At 43.3% G+C, this 23,191-nt stretch overlaps 1 protein-coding gene across 2 annotated transcripts in view; it reads right to left on the reverse strand.

The window, feature by feature from the left end:
• Window positions 1–4,436: 4,436 nt before the first annotated feature.
• The window catches only part of CTNNA2 (catenin alpha 2), a 918,592-nt gene continuing 899,837 nt past the window's right edge, over window positions 4,437–23,191 (reverse strand). For both annotated transcript variants that reach the window (XM_073586716.1, XM_073586715.1), the window contains one exon: window positions 4,437–5,687. In XM_073586716.1, coding sequence (XP_073442817.1) covers window positions 5,400–5,687 — 288 coding nt within the window. In that variant the 3' untranslated portion in view covers window positions 4,437–5,399. The remainder of the gene's footprint in view (window positions 5,688–23,191) is intronic.

The following is a 23,191-nucleotide window of genomic DNA, read 5'->3' on the forward strand; positions in this document are numbered from 1 at the left end:
AACACATCATTTCAGTCAAGAGGCTGTGACATTCTGAAGCTTTTCCTTCAGCCTTTTCTGCATCAGTAATGAGATGACCACTCTCAGCTGAACTGGCTAAGCCTTCAGTACCACCCATTCTGGAGTGGGAGTGGGAGTGATGAATCCTACTACTAAATCCTCCTCATCACTCTAATAAAACCAGGCCTGGAATCATCATAACTAAAACAGCTCAACACCTAAGCTGCTACATTAACCAGTACTACTCAGCTTTTAATATCTCACCCAGCTTAACTTTCTGAGAGAGATACAGCTCTGGCAAAAATTAAGAGTCCGCTTTCAAATGTTCAGTTTGTCTGATTTTTCTCTTTATAGGTATATTTTTTGAGTAAAATGTAAATTGTTCTTTTAGTCTATAAACTTCTGACAACATGTCTCTGAATTTCCAAGTAATAAGTTTTGTATTTTTTTTTTGACAAAGAAAAATGGTCAAAATTAAAAAAAAATCAACAACAGCAGTGCTTTCAGACCACAAATAATGCTAAGAAAACAAGTTCATAATCATTTAGAAACAACAATACTAATGTTTTAACTCAGGAAGAGTTCTGAAATCAATATTTTGTGGAATAATCATGATGGTTAATCTCAGCTTTCATGCGTCTTGGCTGCTTTCCACCAGTCTTTCACACTGCTTTTGGCGCAAAAATGTAAGCAGTTCTTCTTTGTTTGATGGCTTGTGACTATCCATCATCCTCTTGATTACATTCCAGAGGTTTTCAATGGGATTCACGTCTGGAGAATTGTCTGCCCATGACAGGGTTTTGATGTGGTGGTCTCTCAATTTTTGCCAGAGCTGTTTACACTCCATCCAGTACCTTCCCTGTCAGTCACCTACAATGGTCAGCCCGTGGTTGAGTTGTCATAAACAGCCAGCACATTTCTCCTTAGATATCTTCTATATCTTATTGCATCTCTTTCGGTCAGTACAGTCACTTACCAAAATTGAATTACAAATAATTTTTGTTTAAAGCCATCATTGATTTGTAGTATGGCTTCATAGACAAGGTTTATAGTTTGTGGCAAGTGTGAGCTTGGATCCCATAAAAGCCATCTAAGAAAATGTATAAAAGCCGTTTGTCTTAGGATAGGAAAGATGATAAACGTTTATGGCTATTTTTGTCATTTAGTAGGAATTGAAGAGTTGGAGTGTATGGGTGTGTGCACATGCTGCGGCATTGGCCGCTGCGGACCCGCAGCAGTTTTTGCTGCGGTGTACAGTAGCATGATTCCCTATGGGAATCAAAACCGCAATGCAGACGGTGCGGAATTTTCCACGCGGATTATCTGCGGTTTTCAATCCGCAGAAAGAATTGACATGTCAATTCATTCTGCGGATTCCCCTGCGGCTTGCCATCTCCTCCATTGAGGAGATGAAAAACCGCAGGGCAAAACCACAGAGCAATCCGCAGGTAAAACCGCAGGTATTTTGACCTGCGGTTTCTACAAAATCCGCACGGATGACTCCGCACCTAAATCTGCAGCGTGTGCACACAGCCTCATTGTATGAGAAACCCAAATATTTCAAGTATCAAGAGCAGGAAGAAAAAAATATGTCGTTATTAGGGATTAGCGAATATCTTTGGATAAGAGCTTATCCGAATAGCTATAGTGCTTCCCGAATAGCTGCCTCAGTATCCTGAGTACCTGGAGCGCTCACGATCATCAGCTGTCCGCTGCCGCAAATGCAAATGCATGAAGTCTGTTTATGTTGTGACTGGCACACAGCCGCGACACATGCAGCTTCGGTGCCGAACAGCTGATCAGCCGCAGCGCTCCAGCTATCCAGGATTCCAAGATAGCTCTTCGGGAAGCGCTATAGCTATTTGGATAAGCCTTTATCCAAAGCTATTCGTTCATCCCTAGTCACTATTGCTAGTCATTCCTAGCAATTCAAATGAAGCCATAAATTTCCGGTAGCCAAAAAGGGGATTTACACTGCAAGGTAAACGTGAACGAGAGTTGTTAAAAGCAATCATTTCAGAATTATCATGCCATGAAAACAGGCTGCCGATCACTCTATGAAAAAGAAAAATGCTTGTTCTTCTGGAGACATTATTTTTTTTTTTGTGCAGGACGTACCATCATTGTTTTTGGCGGTGCATCCTCCTGGGTAAACGAGACTTGCAGACCAATGGCAGCCTATCTACATTAAGCGATCTAGCAAAGTTTGCTTAGTGCACATAGCTTACATTGCTGTGACTTTGTAAACAATCATTTAAACAACAGGTGATGCGTAAAATTTTACCGGTCTGCCATCATTTCGTGCAGCTCAATAATTTATGTCAACGGACTATTAGAGTGCAAGGTTTGTTGTGAAATCAGAGCAACTCACATGTTGAGGTTTTTTTTTCCATTCTCCAAGCAGTCTAGTTTCCTCATATTTCCAGGAATTGTTCAACCAGCGGAAAGTTTCCCGGACCAAACTCAAAAGGCTCATAAGTATGCATGAAACCGTCAAGTTCAGGGCAGGAGACCTGGGGTTGTTTGTGCGTCATGTTCTGTGCTAGTACTGCGACACACGTATGTGTGAATCTGGCATAGCTATTTTTCTATGACTTTGACCCTAGTATATGATCATTCTTTTAAATCGCAGCAGGCTAAATTGGTATTATTTATAATAATTGCCGGGAGATAATGAATATATGTTTCATACTGCATATGCATTCTGGTACTTTGACCTTGTGGATACGTCGGTTTTATCAAACAGAGAGATATTTGCAATGACAGATGGAGCAATTATAATAATTGCATGAGAAGTCGCTACATGCAGCTTCAACAGATGTGCAGGACCATACATTTAGAGAAAATATTTTGCTCAAAGGTTTATCGATGGAAAAATAATGTGGATGCTTTATCTCTAATAATTAGGAACGTGACGGTCTTCATCATCAACATTTTCTCATTGACAAAACACTGCATAAAGGGATACTTTTTTAAGCGAGTCTCTCCGCCTGAAGCTTGCAAACAATGCCGAGAGGTGCCCAATTAGTTAGGCGGTACGGTCTATATGGTGTTTCTAGGGCATAATATCTTTATAATAAGACATGAAGTATTGCACAAAGAAGGAAGACTGACCAAATTGTCGACTCTAGGCACCATATTAGTGACACATATAACACGGACCCATAAAGTGGAAATGTGCACCAAGTATAAGGCGAGCAAAGGGTAAAAGGGAAAATGCACAAATGGGTCATAACCGTAACTGCAATGAGAACTATGTACAAGTAACATTCATCCAAGTCTTCCACATATGTGCATTTTATGGATTTGGGGGTAGAAAAATTACTTTTATATACTTTATACTTTATACCTGGTGATATTTATCAAAGGGACAACCAACATGATCAGTAAGGAACGGCACATCTTGTTAAATCCTAGAATTACCCTCTGGGTTGGAGATGACCTAGGCACAAAATACTACTTACAAATTACTCAGTTGAAACAATAGGATCCACCATTGGAAAGTCATCACCTATGGCCAACTTTAAGATATTACAGAAAAAGGGAATAACTATAGGGATGCAAAGATAGAAGTTCCACTTGGACGATAAATTAAATCACTGTTAAAAGATTTTGAATTATGTCCCAGGGTCTTTAGGTTGTTTATTAAAGGGGTAGTCTTGGATTAAAGAAAATATGGCTAACGACAGTAAATGTTCCATCCTCTTCAGCTCCAGTGGCATTGATGGTGTACAGTAAAGTACATGCACTTTACCACTGTGGTAATGCAAGTGTGGTACAAGACCTTTGAGACTAGTGAATGGCTGTAGATGTCAAATGGATGGACATGTGCCTGATCATTGCTTTAAGGAAGTAAACAAAGACCGGGGAGGTCCACCGGAGCATCAGCCCTGCAGCAATCTGAAAACGTGAGTCCTGGCCAACTCATTCAACATGAATTAAACTCAGACCTAATAATTTCACATAGCAGGATCTCATTAAAATAGTATAAAAAGATCACATGATTCTAGACAACGGAGTTTTTTTTGAATTATCAGAACCATCAAGTAATTCATATGGTCTAGAACAGTGTTTCCAAACTCCAGTCCTCAAGAGCCACCAACAGGTCACATTTTCAGGATTTCCCCGTAAATTTGCACAGGTGAGATCTGCTCACCTGCACAGACAATAATTCGACCCCCTGGGCGATAGTAAGGAAATCTTTAAAACCTGACCTGTTGGTGGCTCTTGAGGACGGGAGTTGGGGAACACTGGTCTAGAAAAATAAAGAGGAACCTAGAATGTAAAATTGGTTTCTACTATCTGATATTCCTACTGTATATTTGTGGACAAACTCTTTTTTGAAGAGTAAACGTTCTGGACGCATTAAAAAATAAGACGCAAATTCATCATAAATGGTGAAATAAAACACTAAAAAAAAACAAATGAACATACAATTTGAGGGAATTTATGACTTTATTGAGTTACTGGGTACAAAGCCATGGTCGGCACCTCTAGTCCAAGCTGCTGAATATCTACATTTTGCTTTTAAGCCGCCACATTATTAAGTTTTCCAAATGGATGTGTTAAAATGGAAACCACACCTACACACTGGTGGCAGCCATTGAATGAATATTCGTTGAGCCTCTAGACTAGTGACAGTGACCAATTAATTGGACAAGTAGACTGCGAAAATTGGATGCCACCACTGCATGTCGTGTACAAATCCACTTAAGTGTCCAAATGTCAAAACTAATAATATAGGTCAAGTCATCTCAATGTGCTTCACACACACCAATACATAGAGTTAGCTAGCTGTTAGGTCATCAGTTCTGGGGAGTGGGGACTAATTAGTAACATATTAGATAACACTTTGTAACATAGAGAACAGAATACACAATAATAAGTGATAAGCTTTAGGTTAAGGTTATTAATTGATACTTAAAAAGCCACATACTATCACGAGGATGTACGCTTATCATCTGGGCCACACATTTAGGCCTATTTGCTAGGCATAGATTGCACTAAACAAAAGCATTACAAGCTGAATGATCTACCATAAGTCTTCCATCTCTTACCAAAGATACCTGCCAACCTAATGGTTCCTGCATGCATTTCACGCTCCCTTTTTTTGCATTTATTTTTTTTCAAGTCTTCTGTTAGTTGAATGCTCATCTGGATCTAAAGCTTAAAAAGTGGCCGGAGAAGGGCAAAAAAGTTTTACCCTTTTGATTCTAATTTTACCAGCGCTCAATGGACTTGCTCTATTATGGATCTTAACTCCAATAAAATTTGGGGGTAGCATGCAAAAACGGACACTGCTGAGGTTTAGTTCATGCCGGACGCATACAAGTCGGCAGGTAAGCATACAAAATGACTTCTTTTAAAAAAAAAATATCTTGTTAGTAAAGCCTAGAGTTCTAGAATGAATCCATTGCTTTAAATTCACTAAGAGCCTGGACTGGTGAGATGTGCTTCTTTTGGGATCCTCTTCTTACTCGGGTCTGGTATTCTTCTGGTTTTTCCCTTTTTACTAGCGGCTTCTTCTCTGGAGCCTTCATCTTCCAAGATACAACGGGAGAGTTGACGGCTGCCGTGCCGTAGATCTTCTGGTACTTGGTTGAAGCTACGTAGGAGGCCTTCACGGTGAGCACTACGGCATTCATCAGATTTTTGGCAGCTTGAATAAGGGATGTGGCACTGTCCAACTGCAAGGAAAAAAAAAACACAAATTGGTCATTTTTTTATATATTCATTACAAGCTGTTTCTCCATCTATGAATAAATGTAAAAAAAAATACAGATGGAGTAGGCTTCCACCTACGATCCAAGGCAAAAGTTATGGTCAAAAAGTCTGAAAGGTTTTGAATAAAAGTCTTCCATGTTAGCAAGAATAGAACTGGTTTGGAGTCTAATTACGACACCCAGTCCCTGGTTACCTGAATTTATCTGGAAATAATAGAAAGTAGAAGAAGATGACCTTAAAATGTCATCACAGATGGGAAAGATGTACAGATAAGAGAAACTCCATCCTCACACCTCTTCCCCTTACTTCCTCTCTCGGATCCTGTTGACTATTCTTGACTGTTGAGTCACCAGAACCCCATTTTTATGACCAATGGTGGTCGCAATGGTTTGATCTTTCACCCAATCAAATATTTTGAATTCGTATTAAATATTATCGCTGTTACGGCGATGGCACGAGAGGAGGGTATAGGCTGTATTATTTTATCGGGGCCGAACATTTAGTTTAAGAAGGGGTTGACCTAGTGGTGGACAAAGACTTTAAATTATTAAGTGAGTTTGGTTTATGCAATTCCTTAGGGGCTCAATATTGTGTGAGGTTCTAGATCCCAGCGGCTCCTTTGTTTCTCCAGTCCGAATGCTGTTTCTTATTGTCTAAACGTTCATATATCTAGATTTTAAAATGTAATTTTTATGCATTTGCAAATAGAGTGGGAACATGATATCCGGTGATTTTTACCCTTTAGGCCACGGTTAATACACTTTACCAATGATTTAAGAGGAGAGAGCTAAGAACAAGATATTATTGCTTTCTATGTATAGGAAACAGAAGCATTTGGTTAAGAGCAATGCAGCCAAAATGACGACAGCCGTCTTAAACGCCAGCTATTATGTAGACGTATTACTTAAAGAAAGCCATAAAGTACCGAAAGCGGAAAACAAAAACATGCATCATTTAATTAATATCAAATATCCAAAACATAAAGCAGAAATGAAACAAGAGCGTCTCCGGCCAAAGCGAGAAATATAGGTTGACCGTAAACTTGCTGCTTTTGGATCCCTCAAACCCGGGGTGCAAGGAGGCAATTTATTACAGATAGCCGTCATATTTCTGTGTAGTCCGCCGGCTCGTCTGAGCTTTCAGCCAACAGATTTGTGATGGTGCATTTAATTTGTCCAGAAACCACGGCGGTATACAAATAGTGAGATGCATTATGTTGGCTGAAAAACCGGGATATATCATCAAATTACAGTGATTTTCCCCAAGTTTTGGTTCAAATAAAACAAGTAAAAAAGAAATACAAGTGGGGCTGAGAAAATATTCTTAAAGGGAAACTCCATCCTGACGGTGTTGGTAGAATTTCCCAAGATTATCAAGGCACAATTTTCCGGGATTAATCTGAGGATCCACGAGATGTTATTTTCAGAACCCATGAGGACTATACAGTGGTGTCCAAATGCATTGGACATGCCACAGAAACCTACATACACCGTCATACAACGATCATACATACAAGTACATACACGCACTTTCTCCATGCGGAAACACAGAAATGAGCATCACTGGTACCTACTGTGAATGGTGGATCTTTTATTATCTACTGTTTACAGAGGTGTTATCAATCATTGCACAGGAGAAGGAGGAGGAGGTGAGCTGTGACCACCTATTGTGATTGGTAGATCCTGTGTTATCTACTGTATATAGTCATTGTACAGGAGAGGGAAGAGGTGAGCTGTGATATCACCTATTGTGAGTGGTGGATCCTGTGCTATCCACTGTATAAAGAGGTGTTATCAGTCATTGTACAGGAGGAGGAGGTGAGCTGTGACACCACCTATTGTAAATGGTGGTTCTGATATTATCTACTGTATATAGAGGTGTTATCATTCACTGCACAGGAGGAGGTGAGCTGTGATATCACTTATTGTGAATGGTGGATCCTGTGTTATCTACTATTTATAGAGGTGTTATCAGTCATTGTACAGGAGGAGGTGAGCTGTGACATCACCTATTGTGAATGATGGATCCTGTGTTATCCACTATATATAGAGGGGTTATTAGTCATTGTACAGGAGAGGGAAGAGGTGAGCTGTGATATCACCTATTGTGAATGGTGGATCCTGTGATATCCACTGTATAAAGAGGTGTTATCAGTCATTGTACAAGAGGAGGAGGTGAGCTGTGACATCACCTATTGTAAATGGTGGTTCCGATATTATCTACTGTATATAGAGGTGTTATCAGTCACTGCACAGGAGGATGTGAGCTGTGATATCACTTATTGTGAATGGTGGATCCTGTGTTATCTACTATTTATAGAGGTGTTATCAGTCATTGTACAGGAGGAGGTGAGCTGTGACATCACCTATTGTGAATGATGGATCCTGTGTTATCCACTATATATAGAGGAGTTATCAGTCATTGTACAGAAGAGGGAAGAGGTGAGCTGTGATATCACCTATTGGGAATGGTGGATCCTGTGTTATCCGATGTATAAAGAGGTGTTATCAGTCATTGTACAAGAGGAGGAGGTGAGCTGTGACATCACCTATTGTAAATGGTGATTCTGATATTATCTACTGTATATAGAGGTGTTATCAGTCACTGAAAAAAGGGGGAGGTGACCTGTGATATCACTTATTGTGAATGGTGGATCCTGTGTTATCCACTATATATAGAGGTTTTATCAGTCATTGTACAGGAGAGGGAAGAGGTGAGCTGTGACATCACCTATTGTGAATGATGGATCCTGTGTTATCCACTGTATATAGAGATGTTATCAATCATTGTGTAGGAAGCTTAGTAGGTGAGCTGCAAGAAACATATTGTGAATGGTGGATCCTGTGTTATCTTTTGTATACAGTTGCTATGTGTAATTGTAATCAAGTTTGTGATGACGATGAGACAGTGGAAATGTTTTCTGTGCACATCAGGAATTGCTAATGACAATTGTTATTGAGAACTGAAAAAAAGTACAAAAACCTAAAAATCCTGATATTAATATTAGGTCATTTTCTGCTTACACATTAATGCTAAAAAGGCCAATTACAAACAACCCAATGACGCAGCTTATACCCTAGTGCTCACTGACAGTCATATGGTTTTTACTGTGGAACTACGTTGCGGTAATTCAATGACCTCGCAAGAAGGCAACAGCTGTGGAGTTTCAGCCAAGGGGCAAAAACACTTATTGGGAAACATTGAATACTACAGAGTTGCAGACACTACAGTGATGGGAGGATTTGTTTGTCTGAGGCACACCAGGTCTAAATTCCAGCTAAATAATAAAAGTGTAGGGACATGTGACAGCAGCGGAACAGTGAAAAAATAGTGAATTGGTCGAAATGATTTCTAGACCTAGAGAATAACAACTCTTCATCAACCTTACATGTTTTAAATCTTTACTTCTGTCCACTTATTGATTAAAATATGGTTGGTGAGCCCTATATTGGATTTACATTGAAGCCCAAGACCTTCCACGACCGATGGGTTAGACCTGAAATGTTGACGTTGTTATTGGTTGGTCTTTTTGAGCCCAGTTATACCTGAGTGTTTTCTAGTCTTTTCTGGTGGTCCATCTGACTCAATTAAGCTGGTAAGTTGTGCTATTTTTTGACAGGGACAAGACTTCAGGGCTTCCAGTGGGTTGTTTGTGAAGAAGTTATATACTTAGTATAGAAGCTGTGGTTGACTGATGGCTGGGGATGAGCCCACCTGTGGATGCTTGAGTTTGTTGGGTTCAACCGAAAATCTATCCAAAGTTTGGTATCAGCATCAGAACTCTACCCAAACTTGAGCCCCACAGATGGAGACCTGAACTTTGGTGCCGGAAAAGGACTGTAAAATGGTCATAGTAAGGGATGGGGATCTATCTCTCTCGCTCCTCGTGGAACTCTGAACACTAAAACGGACTACTGGGAAAAGTCTTTGTTCAGAGCTCAGCACCAGGTGTCCGGTACGAACCCCGGGTTATAAAGTTGGGGTTCACTCATCTCTACTTAAACATTGCTCCTCTCTTCTAGAAAAAGAGCCAAATTTGTCCATTAGCTAGATATTGTATTGAAGCTCAGCTCCAGAAGAGTGATTGAAGCTGAGTGATTTACTTCTGTATTGAACTGTACTGTTTTGATCTTCCAGTCCTGTATCGGGCATCATCTTCTCTGCATCCTGGGTGCCTCTGGCACTTACTAAGTCCATGTTGTTACAGCATGACAAGCATCAAGAGACCAAAGGATATCACAGGCATTGGTAAGCATTACGGGATTCTGGGGTCAGAAGTGAAGACTGGCCGCCATGGAAGCCAGACCATAGCACCGCTAATTGAACAGGACAAGTATATATAGAATTGTTTTTCCTTTTTTTCTGAGTAGCTTTGGATGTATTTATTTAATTAAATCTGACCAATAAATTAGAATACACGCAGATGTGCATAGTTTATCACTATCCTCCACAAAAGTTCTAGAATTATGATAAATATACACTCACTGGCCACTTTATTAGGTACACCTGTCCAACTGTGTGTTAAGACTTAATTTCTAATCAGCCAATCACATGGCGGCAACTCAGTGCATTTAGGCATGTAGACATGGTCAAGACAATCTCCTGCAGTTCAAACCGAGCATCAGTATGGGGAAGAAAGGTGATTTGAGTGCCTTTGAACGTGGCATGATTGTTGGTGCCAGAAGGGCTGGTCTGAGTATTTCAGAAAATGCTGATCTACTGGGATTTTCACGCACAACCATCTCTAGGGCTTACAGAGAATGGTCCGAAAAAGAAAAAAAATCCAGTGAGCGGCAGTTCTGTGGCCGGAAATGCCTTGTTGATGCCAGAGGTCAGAGGAGAATGGGCAGACTGGTTCGAGCTGATAGAAAGGCAACAGTGACTCAAATTGCCACCCGTTACAACCAAGGTAGGCAGAAGAGCATCTCTGAACGCACAGTGCGTCGAACTTTGAGGCAGATGGGCTACAGCAGCAGAAGACCACACTGGGTACCACTCCTCTCAGCTAAGAACAGGAAACTGAGGCTACAATTTGCACAAGCTCATCGAAATTGGACAGTAGAAGATTGGAAAAACGTTGCCTGGTCTGATGAGTCTTGATTTCTGCTGCGACATTCGGATGGTAGGGTCAGAATTTGGCGTAAACAACATGAAAGCATGGATCCATCCTGCCTTGTATCAACGGTTCAGGCTGGTGGTGGTGGTGTCATGGTGTGGGGAATTTTTTCTTGGCACTCTTTGGGCCCCTTGGTACCAATTGAGCATCGTTGCAACGCTACAGCCTACCTGAGTATTGTTGCTGACCATGTCCATCCCTTTATGACCACAATGTACCCAACATCTGATGGCTACTTTCAGCAGGATAATGCGCCATGTCATAAAGCTCGAATCATCTCAGATTGGTTTCTTGAACATGACAATGAGTTCACTGTACTCAAATGGCTTCCTCAGTCACCAGATCTCAATCCAATAGAGCATCTTTGGGATGTGGTGGAACGGGAAATTCGCATCAGGGATGTGCAGCCGACAAATCTGCGCCAACTGTGTGATGCCATCATGTCAATATGGTCCAAAATCTCTGAGGAAAGCTTCCAGCACCTTGTTGAATCTCTGCCACGAAGAATTGAGGCAGTTCTGAAGGCAAAAGGGGGTCCAACCCGTTACTAGCATGGTGTACCTAATAAAGTGGCCAGTGAGTGTAGTATCAGTGAAGGGTACAGGAGCAAGAATATCCGGCACATGAAAGAGATGACAAAGGACACTCGACATTTCCATATTAAGTGGAGCAGTGGCACAGATCTAACTATGGTAATGTTATTTATATACTCGGGGATACATGTAATACTGTGTCAAGTCCTATATATCAGGCATTGACAAATACATATTAAGTGTAAGCAGTGATACAAAGTGGCACAATGTACACATGACAGTCTGGCCTACAAATAAAGTGACGGCCTAAATAGGCACAAAAGACTTTGTAACGTTCCTTTGAATAAAAGGGAAGTGAAAGCCCTGCAGCAATAACGGGGGTCTCTAATTGGCAGAGTGACTTTGTCATAGGAAAGTGTATTTTATGCAGTGTGAAAATATGAGCAATGCCGTATGTATATATTTAGATGGGTTGTTAGTAGTTTGTGGCTTTATGCACCATAAAAATTGTATTTTTGTATCCAATATAAGTTTAAATAAATATCTGACATTGATGACAAAGTGATTTACACTTCATCAATAGCTGGTTAGTCGGCGTATGACCTGATCTGTTAAAAATAAGTAATTACTGATGTTTATAGTAGAATCATTATTATGAGAGATAAATTCTAGATAGATAAATTATAGATGATAGAAAGACAGATAGATAGATAAATGGACAAAATCAGGTAGCACTCCAATTCAAGGCAAAATTGTGGGCTTTCATCCAGCACCAAGTGGTGCAACATTTCGACCTCACAGCACGGTCTTTGATTTTTTTTCCATTTATATTTTGCGTTGGACAACCGCATTACTCAGGAATAGAGTTGAGCGAAACGGGTCGAAAAAATTCAAAAGTCGCCGACTTTTGGCAAAGTCGGGTTTCATGAAACGAAACCCGACCCTAGGATGAGGTCGGCCACGAGGTCGGCGACTTACGCGCCAAAGTCGCGTTTCAAAAGTTTGTTTTGCGCTCTTTTTCAGCCAATCAGGATCCACGGACACTGTGGGCAACGTGATGACCTAGGCATGGGTCACCACCATCTTTCAGAAGGGCATGCAAGTGATTGGCTTGCTTTGGTGGGCGTCACAGGGGGTATAAAAGGGCGTGCACGCCGACCGCCATCTTACTTCTGAAGATCTTAGTATAGGGAGAGATTGCTGCTGATTCTGTAGGGAGAGCGTTAGGCAGGGAAGAAGACAAAAAAACTGCTTCTGCTGCTAGCGATTTGGCCTGCACAACACACAAGTCACTGTGTGTGCAGTGCAAGGGGAGGCTATATTGTGGTGTATCAGTGGTGTTGGTTGTTGGGCTGCCTTTTAAGGCTTCCTAACACGCTGGCATTGCTGTTTACCCACTTCTCCGCAAACTGCTTTTTTAAAAGTAATCCAATCTCCCTTATCCTCTAGTCACTTTTGTCACAGCTGTGCCATCGAGCCTGTCACATAGCGCTCAGATATCAGTGGGCCTCACACAATCCACAAGTGTCCAGTGTCCAAAAGTATGCGCAGAGATTCAAAATCTCCATTATCCTCTCGTCACTTTGGTCACAGGCAGCTGTGCCATCGAGCGTGTCACATAGCGCTCAGATATCAGTGGGCCTCACACAATCCACAAGTGTCCAGTGTCCAAAAGTGTGCGCAGAGATTCAAAATCTCCATTATCCTCTCGTCACTTTGGTCACAGGCAGCTGTGCCATCGAGCGTGTCACATAGCGCTCAGATATCAGTGGGCCTCACACAATCCACAAGTGTCCAGTGTCCAAAAGTGTGCGCAGAGATTCAAAATCTCCATTATCCTCTCGTCACTTTGGTCACAGGCAGCTGTGCCATCGAGCGTGTCACATAGCGCTCAGTTGAGCGAAACGGGTCGAAAAAATTCAAAAGTCGCCGACTTTTGGCAAAGTCGGGTTTCATGAAAAGAAACCCGACCCTAGGATGAGGTCGGCCACGAGGTCGGCGACTTACGCGCCAAAGTCGCGTTTCAAAAGTTTGTTTTGCGCTCTTTTTCAGCCAATCAGGATCCACGGACACTGTGGGCAACGTGATGACCTAGGCACGGGTCACCACCATCTTTCAGAAGGGCATGCAAGTGATTGGCTTGCTTTGGTGGGCGTCACAGGGGGTATAAAAGGGCGTGCACGCCGACCGCCATCTTACTTCTGAAGATCTTAGTATAGGGAGAGATTGCTGCTGATTCTGTAGGGAGAGCGTTAGGCAGGGAAGAAGACAAAAAAACTGCTTCTGCTGCTAGCGATTTGGCCTGCACAACACACAAGTCACTGTGTGTGCAGTGCAAGGGGAGGCTATATTGTGGTGTATCAGTGGTGTTGGTTGTTGGGCTGCCTTTTAAGGCTTCCTAACACGCTGGCATTGCTGTTTACCCACTTCTCCGCAAACTGCTTTTTTAAAAGTAATCCAATCTCCCTTATCCTCTAGTCACTTTTGTCACAGCTGTGCCATCGAGCGTGTCACATAGCGCTCAGATATCAGTGGGCCTCACACAATCCACAAGTGTCCAGTGTCCAAAAGTGTGCGCAGAGATTCAAAATCTCCGTTATCCTCTCGTCACTTTGGTCACAGGCAGCTGTGCCATCGAGCGTGTCACATAGCGCTCAGATATCAGTGGGCCTCACACAATCCACAATTGTCCAGTGTCCAAAAGTGTGCGCAGAGATTCAAAATCTCCATTATCCTCTCGTCACTTTGGTCACAGGCAGCTGTGCCATCGAGCGTGTCACATAGCGCTCAGATATCAGTGGGCCTCACACAATCCACAAGTGTCCAGTGTCCAAAAGTGTGCGCAGAGATTCAAAATCTCCATTATAATCTCGTCACTTTGGTCACAGGCAGCTGTGCCATCGAGCGTGTCACATAGCGCTCAGATATCAGTGGGCCTCACACAATCCACAAGTGTCCTGTGTCCAAAAGTGTGCGCAGAGATTCAAAATCTACATTATCCTCTCGTCACTTTGGTCACAGGCAGCTGTGCCATCGAGTGTGTCACATAGCGCTCAGATATCAGTGGGCCTCACACAATCCACAAGTGTCCAGTGTCCAAAAGTGTGCGCAGAGATTCAAAATCTCCATTATCCTCTCATCACTTTGGTCACAGGCAGCTGTGCCATCGAGCCTGTCACATAGCGCTCAGATATCAGTGGGCCTCACACAATCCACAAGTGTCCAGTGTCCAAATGTGTGCGCAGAGATTCAAAATCTCCATTATCCTCTCGTCACTTTGGTCACAGGCAGCTGTGCCATCGAGCGTGTCACATAGCGCTCAGATATCAGTGGGCCTCACACAATCCACAAGTGTCCAGTGTCCAAAAGTGTGCGCAGAGATTCAAAATCTCCATTATCCTCTCGTCACTTTGGTCACAGGCAGCTGTGCCATCGAGCGTGTCACATAGCGCTCAGATATCAGTGGGCCTCAAACAATCCACAAGTGTCCAGTGTCCAAAAGTGTGCGCAGAGATTCAAAATCTCCATTATCCTCTCGTCACTTTGGTCACAGGCAGCTGTGCAATCGAGCGTGTCACATAGCGCTCAGATATCAGTGGGCCTCACACAATCCACAAGTGTCCAGTGTCCAAAAGTGTGCGCAGAGATTCAAAATCTCCATTATCCTCTCGTCACTTTGGTCACAGGCAGCTGTGCCACCGAGCGTGTCACATAGCGCTCAGATATCAGTGGGCCTCACACAATCCACAAGTGTCCAGTGTCCAAAAGTGTGTGCAGAGATTCAAAATCTACATTATCCTCTCGTCACTTTGGTCACAGGCAGCTGTGCCATCGAGTGTGTCACATAGCGCTCAGATATCAGTGGGCCTCACACAATCCACAAGTGTCCAGTGTCCAAAAGTGTGCGCAGAGATTCAAAATCTCCATTATCCTCTCGTCACTTTGGTCACAGGCAGCTGTGCCATCGAGCCTGTCACATAGCGCTCAGATATCAGTGGGCCTCACACAATCCACAAGTGTCCAGTGTCCAAAAGTGTGCGCAGAGATTCAAAATCTCCATTATCCTCTCGTCTCTTTGGTCACAGGCAGCTGTGCCATCGAGCGTGTCACATAGCGCTCAGATATCAGTGGGCCTCACACAATCCACAAGTGTCCAGTGTCCAAAAGTGTGCGCAGAGATTCAAAATCTCCATTATCCTCTCGTCACTTTGGTCACAGGCAGCTGTGCCATCGAGCGTGTCACATAGCGCTCAGATATCAGTGGGCGTCACACAATCCACAAGTGTCCAGGGTCCAAAAGTGTGCGCAGAGATTCAAAATCTCCATTATCCTCTCGTCACTTTGGTCACAGGCAGCTGTGCCATCGAGCGTGTCACATAGCGCTCAGATATCAGTGGGCCTAACACAATCCACAAGTGTCCAGTGTCCAAAAGTGTGCGCAGAGATTCAAAATCTCCATTATTCTCTCGTCACTTTGGTCACAGGCAGCTGTGCCATCGAGCGTGTCACATAGCGCTCAGATATCAGTGGGCCTCACACAATCCACAAGTGTCCAGTGTCCAAAAGTGTGCGCAGAGATTCAAAATCTACATTATCCTCTCGTCACTTTGGTCACAGGCAGCTGTGCCATCGAGCGTGTCACATAGCGCTCAGATATCAGTGGGCCTCACACAATCCACAAGTGTCCAGTGTCCAAAAGTGTGCGCAGAGATTCAAAATCTCCATTATCCTCTCGTCACTTTGGTCACAGGCAGCTGTGCCATCGAGCGTGTCACATAGCGCTCAGATATCAGTGGGCCTCACACAATCCACAAGTGTCCAGTGTCCAAAAGTATGCGCAGAGATTCAAAATCTCCATTATCCTCTCGTCACTTTGGTCACAGGCAGCTGTGCCATCGAGCGTGTCACATAGCGCTCAGATATCAGTGGGCCTCACACAATCCACAAGTGTCCAGTGTCCAAAAGTGTGCGCAGAGATTCAAAATCTCCATTATCCTCTCGTCACTTTGGTCACAGGCAGCTGTGCCATCGAGCGTGTCACATAGCGCTCAGATATCAGTGGGCCTCACACAATCCACAAGTGTCCAGTCTCCAAAATTGTGCGCAGAGTTTCAAAATCTCCATTATCCTCTCGTCACTTTGGTCACAGGCAGCTGTGCCATCGAGCGTGTCACATAGCGCTCAGATATCAGTGGGCCTCACACAATCCACAAGTGTCCAGTGTCCAAAAGTGTGTGCAGAGATTCAAAATCTCCATTATCCTCTCGTCACTTTGGTCACAGGCAGCTGTGCCATCGAGCGTGTCACATAGCGCTCAGATATCAGTGGGCCTCACACAATCCACAAGTGTCCAGTGTCCAAAAGTGTGCGCAGAGATTCAAAATCTCCATTATCCTCTCGTCACTTTGGTCACAGGCAGCTGTGCCATCGAGCGTGTCACATAGCGCTCAGATATCAGTGGGCCTCACACAATCCACAAGTGTCCAGTGTCCAAAAGTGTGCGCAGAGATTCAAAATCTCCATTATCCTCTCGTCACTTTGGTCACAGGCAGCTGTGCCATCGAGCGTGTCACATAGCGCTCAGATATCAGTGGGCCTAACATAATCCACAAGTGTCCAGTGTCCAAAAGTGTGCGCAGAGATTCAAAATCTCCATTATCCTCTCGTCACTTTGGTCACAGGCAGCTGTGCCATCGAGCGTGTCACATAGCGCTCAGATATCAGTGGGCCTCACACAATCCACAAGTGTCCAGTGTCCAAAAGTGTGCGCAGAGATTCAAAATCTACATTATCCTCTCGTCACTTTGGTCACAGGCAGCTGTGCCATCGAGCGTGTCACATAGCGCTCAGATATCAGTGGGCCTCACACAATCCACAAGTGTCCAGTGTCCAAAAGTGTGCGCAGAGATTCAAAATCTCCATTATCCTCTCGTCACTTTGGTCACAGGCAGCTGTGCCATCGAGCGTGTCACATAGCGCTCAGATATAAGTGGGCCTCACACAATCCACAAGTGTCCAGTGTCCAAAAGTATGCGCAGAGATTCAAAATCTCCATTATCCTCTCGTCACTTTGGTCACAGGCAGCTGTGCCATCGAGCGTGTCACATAGCGCTCAGATATCAGTGGGCCTCACACAATCCACAAGTGTCCAGTGTCCAAAAGTGTGCGCAGAGATTCAAAATCTCCATTATCCTCTCGTCACTTTGGTCACAGGCAGCTGTGCCATCGAGCGTGTCACATAGCGCTCAGATATCAGTGGGCCTCACACAATCCACAAGTGTCCAGTCTCCAAAAGTGTGCGCAGAGATTCAAAATCTCCATTATCCTCTCGTCACTTTGGTCACAGGCAGCTGTGCCATCGAGCGTGTCACATAGCGCTCAGATATCAGTGGGCCTCACACAATCCACAAGTGTCCAGTATCCAAAAGTGTGCGCAGAGATTCAAAATCTCCATTATCCTCTCGTCACTTTGGTCACAGGCAGCTGTGCCATCGAGCCTGTCACATAGCGCTCAGATATCAGTGGGCCTCACACAATCCACAAGTGTCCAGTGTCCAAAAGTGTGCGCAGAGATTCAAAATCTCCATTATCCTCTCGTCACTTTGGTCACAGGCAGCTGTGCCATCGAGCGTGTCACATAGCGCTCAGATATCAGTGGGCCTCACACAATCCACAAGTGTCCAGTGTCCAAAAGTGTGCGCAGAGATTCAAAATCTCCATTATCCTCTCGTCACTTTGGTCACAGGCAGCTGTGCCATCGAGCCTGTCACATAGCGCTCAGATATCAGTGGGCCTCACACAATCCACCAGTGTCCAAAATTGTGCGCAGAGATTCAAAATCTCCATTATCCTCTCGTGACTTTGGTCACAGGCAGCTGTGCCATCGAGCGTGTCACATAGCGCTCAGATATCAGTGGGCCTCACACAATCCACAAGTGTCCAGTGTCCAAAAGTAGGCGCAGAGATTCAAAATCTCCATTATCCTCTCGTCACTTTGGTCACAGGCAGCTGTGCCATCGAGCGTGTCACATAGCGCTCAGATATCAGTGGGCCTCACACAATCCACAAGTGTCCAGTGTCCAAAAGTGTGCGCAGAGATTCAAAATCTCCATTATCCTCTCGTCACTTTGGTCACAGGCAGCTGTGCCATCGAGCCTGTCACATAGCGCTCAGATATCAGTGGGCCTCACACAATCCACAAGTGTCCAGTGTCCAAAAGTGTGCGCAGAGATTCAAAATCTCCATTATCCTCTCGTCACTTTGGTCACAGGCAGCTGTGCCCTCGAGCCTGTCACATAGCGCTCAGATATCAGTGGGCCTCACACAATCCAAAAGTGTCCACTGTCCACAAGTGTGTGCAGAAATTCTAAATCTCCTCTGTCCTATAGACACCTTGTACCTTGTTTTACATTACTATATAGTTTGTTGGATTTTGTCTACATTTCTACCAAAAATGAGGAAGGCTGGTGGAAGAGGCCGTGGAATTGGGCGGCGGTTGGCAGCTGGTAATGATGGTGTTGGTGGTGGATCTGATGGTAGTGGCAAGAGCAAAATAGGACCGAATGCAGGAGGTGCTGACCCTGCGTCATCGTCTGGCTACATAAGGCCTCGAACGCTTAGTTTTCTAGGAGTTGGCAAACCGCTTTTAAAGGCAGAGCATCAGGAAAAAGTTTTGTCTTACATTGCTGACTCAGCCTCCAGCTCTATCGCCTCCTCTTCTTCAGTTGTAAAAAGTAAAAGCACTGAGTCGTCATTGGAGGCTCATGTTCATGAACCACACCTTTCCTTGTGTCCTTCACCCCAACCAAGATTGAAGGATGACGCAGGCCATACTACTGATTACTCCATGGAGCTGTTTTCACATACCATGCCTGGATTATCAAGTGAAATGGTGAATTACCCAGGCCAAGATGAATCAGACATGGAGTGCACTGATGCACAGCTGCTGTTGGATGATTCTGCTGGTACATTCACTCAGAGCACTACATTGTCCTCGCAGTGTAAAGAGCCAGATTTTGACCCTGATGAGACTCAGGTGCCCCTTCCCGCACACTATACCATAGAATCATAGAATCGTAGAGTTGGAAGGGACCTCCTGGGCCATCTGGTCCAACCCCCTGCTCAAAGCAGGATTCGCTAAATCATCCCAGTCAGATGTCTGTCCAGCCTCTGTTTGAAGACTTCCATTGAAGGAGAACTCACCACTTCTCGTGGCAGCCTGTTCCACTCATTGATCACTCTAACTGTCAAAAAGTTTTTTCTAATATCTAATCTGTGTCTCCTCCCATTCAGTTTCATCCCATTGCTTCTAGTCTTTCCTTGTGCAAATGAGAATAAAGTTGATCCTTCTACAATGTGACAGCCCTTTAGATATTTGTAGACAGCTATTAAGTCTCCTCTCAGTCTTCTCTTTTGCAAACTAAACATTCCCAAATCCTGCAACCTTTCCTCATAAGACAGGGTTTGCAGACCGGTCACCATTCTGGTCGCTCTTTTCTGAACTTGCTCCAGTTTGTTGATGTCTTTTTTAAAATGTGGTGCCCAAAACTGGACACAATATTCCAGATGAGGTCTGACCAAAGAGGAGTAGAGGGAAATAATGACTTCACGTGATCTAGACTGTATGCTTCTGTTAATACATCCTAGAATTGCATTTGCCTTTTTTGCTGCTGCATCACACTGTTGACTCATATTCAGTCTGTGATCTATTAGTATACCCAAGTCTTTTTCACATGTGCTGTCACTTAGCCCTATTCCTCCCATTCTATATATGCTTTTTCCATTTTTATTGCCCAGATGTAGTACTTTGCATTTCTCCCTGTTAAAAACCATTCTGTTAGTTGCTGCCCTCTTCTCCAGTTTATTTAAATCTTTTTGAATCCTCTCTCTCTCTTCTCTAGTATTAGCTATCCCTCCTAGCTTTGTGTCATCAGCAAATTTAATCAGTTTACCCTCAATTCCTTCATCTAAATCGTTGATAAAGATGTTGAACAATACAGGGCCCAGGACAGAGCCCTGTGGTACCCCACTTGAGACATTCTTCCAACTGGATGTGCAGCCATTTACGACCACTCTTTGGGTCCGATCACTAAGCCAGTTATGAATCCACCTAACAGTTGCCTTGTCCATTCCATACTTAATCATTTTTTCAATAAGGATTGTATGAGAGACTTTGTCAAATGCTTTGCTGAAGTCAAGATATACTATATCTACAGCATTTCCTTGATCCACCCAATCAGTGATACCGTCATAGAAGGAAATTAAGTTAGTCTGACATGACTTATTAGTTACAAACCCATGCTGACTCTGTTTAATCACTTCATTCTTATCCAGGTATTGACATACATGTTGTTTAATAATTTGTTCAAAGATCTTTCCTGGTATAGAAGTCAGACTCACCGGCCTATAGTTACCTGGGTCCACCTTCTTCCCCTTTTTGAAGATAGGAACAACATTTGCTCTTCTCCAGTCTTCTGGCACTTCTCCTGTTCTCCAAGAATTTTCAAAGATTATAGAGAGGGGTTCAAAAATTTCTTCTGCTATCTCCTTCAGTACTCTGGGGTGTAATTCATCTGGACCTGGAGACTTGAATTCATTTAGGCTAGCTAAGTGTTTCCTCACTATCTTTCTGTTTATAGATATCCTGGATTCTTCTATTCCCTTAATAGGACAGTGAATAACAGTTGATGTTACATTTCCTTTCTGAGAGAAAACAGATGCAAAATAGGAATTTAAAAGTTCAGCCTTCTCAACATCCTGTCTTACCAATTCATCATTTTCATCCTGTAAAAATCCTATAGCATCTTTGACTTTTCTTTTACTTTTGACATATCCCCAAAATCCTTTATTATTGCTTTTGACATCTCTTGCAAGCCTCAATTCATTTTCAGCTTTAGCTAATCTGATTTGTGCCCTGCAGGTTCTGCAGACAGCATTATATTCTTCTTTAGATATGCCTCCCTCTTTCCATTTTATAAACATTTTTTTCTTCCTTTTTAGCATGTGCTTAAGTTCTGTGTTCATCCATCCTGGTTTCCTTAACTGCTTCCTATTCTTCCCTCTTTTCGGAATTGTTAACAACTGTGCTTTGAGAATTTCATTTTTCAAGATTTCCCATCCTTCCTGGACATTTTTGTCTTTAAGGATATCCAGCCATTGGATCCCTCCAATTCTCTTTCTGAATCCCTTAAAATCTGCCTTTCTGAAATCTAACCTTGACGTCTGAGTCTTCACAGGTCTTCCGCCTCTAGTTATCCAAAATTCTAAAATAGCATGGTCGCTACCTCCTAGGGTCCCAGCCACTTTTACCTCCTCAACCATTTCCTCCCTGTTTATAAGGATTAGATCCAAGGTAGCAGTTCCCCTTGTTTTCTCCCTTACCTTTTGGAAGATAAAGTTGTCAGCAAGAGAGGATAAGAATTTCCTTGACCTGTTAGTTTTGCCTGAGAGAGATTCCCAACAAATGTCTGGATAGTTGAAATCTCCCATGACAACTATGTCATATTTTTTGGAGAACTTGGCCATTTGATGCATAAAGAGTTCATCCATAGCTTCAGCTTGCACAGGCGGCCTGTAGTAAATGCCTACAATGGTGTCCTTTCCATTGTTCTGTCCTTGTATTCTTACCCAAACAGTTTCCACAGAACTCCCAGTCTCTGAAGCTTCAATCTCTGTGCAGATATACGCGTTTCTAACATACAATGCGACACCCCCTCCTCGTTTATCAAGTCTGTTTCTTGCAAATAAGTTGTATCCTTCTAGTCTTCTATTCCAATCATGTGTATTGTCCCACCAAGTTTCAGTGATTCCAATGACATCATATTTCTTTTCCTGTGTTAGTAGTTCCAATTCTCCTTGTTTGTTGCCCATGCTTTGTGCATTAGTATAGAAACATTTTAGTTTGTGATTGGTTTCTCTTTCTCCAATATTTTTATTAATTAGATTCTTTCGTCTTTGTTCTTCCTTTCCACTTCTAATAGCAGAGTTCTCAATAGCATTTGTCAGGTGTATGGCTTTTTCTGGTCTTTTGCTTCCCTTCCCATGTTGTTCTAGTTTAAAGCTCTCCTTACAAGTGTAGCAAGGCGACTTCCAAATACATGCTTACCAGTCTTCGTAAGGTGCACCCCATCTCTAGCAAGTAGTCCATTGTATAAGTAGTTCACTCCGTGATCCAGAAATCCAAATCGTTGCTGACGGCACCATCGACGTAGCCAGTTGTTCACCTGCAGAATCTTATTCCACCTCCTTGTTCCATGGCCATCCACTGGGAGGATGGAAGAGAAGACCACCTGCGCTCCCAGTTCTTTCACTTTCTTGCCTAAGTCTTCAAAGTCTCTGCAGATGGTTTCCAGGTCGTTTCTTGCAGTGTCATTTGTCCCCACATGTAGTAGCAGGAATGGGTAGTCATCTGTAGGTCTGAAGAGTCCTGATATCCTGTCAGACACATCTTTAATTTTTGCACCTGGAAGACAACACATTTCTCTTGAAGTTATATCCGGTCTGCAGATAGCGGCCTCAGTTCCTCTCAACAGGGAATCCCCCATGACCACCACTCTCCGTTTCTTCTTCACAACATTTTTCTTTCTCCATCCAGGAGGACTCTGAAGGCGTACAAGGTTGCTGCTTGTTGGCAAAGTCTTATCCTGATGTATTTCTTCATTGTTTTCCTGCGTGAGAGCCTGGTACTGGTTTCTGAGCAGTATGGGTGCTGAATGCCTCCTGATCCTCCTGCTTCTCTGGGTCACATGTCTCCATTCCTCTGTTTCTTCAGGTGCACTTCGAATTTCTTCTCTTTCTGTAACATGAAGAGATAATTCTG

The sequence above is a fragment of the Dendrobates tinctorius genome, unplaced genomic scaffold (assembly GCF_039654945.1).
Source record: "Dendrobates tinctorius isolate UK_male_01 unplaced genomic scaffold, ASM3965494v1 ptg000095l, whole genome shotgun sequence".
In the NCBI taxonomy this organism is placed as follows: Eukaryota; Metazoa; Chordata; class Amphibia; order Anura; family Dendrobatidae; genus Dendrobates; species Dendrobates tinctorius.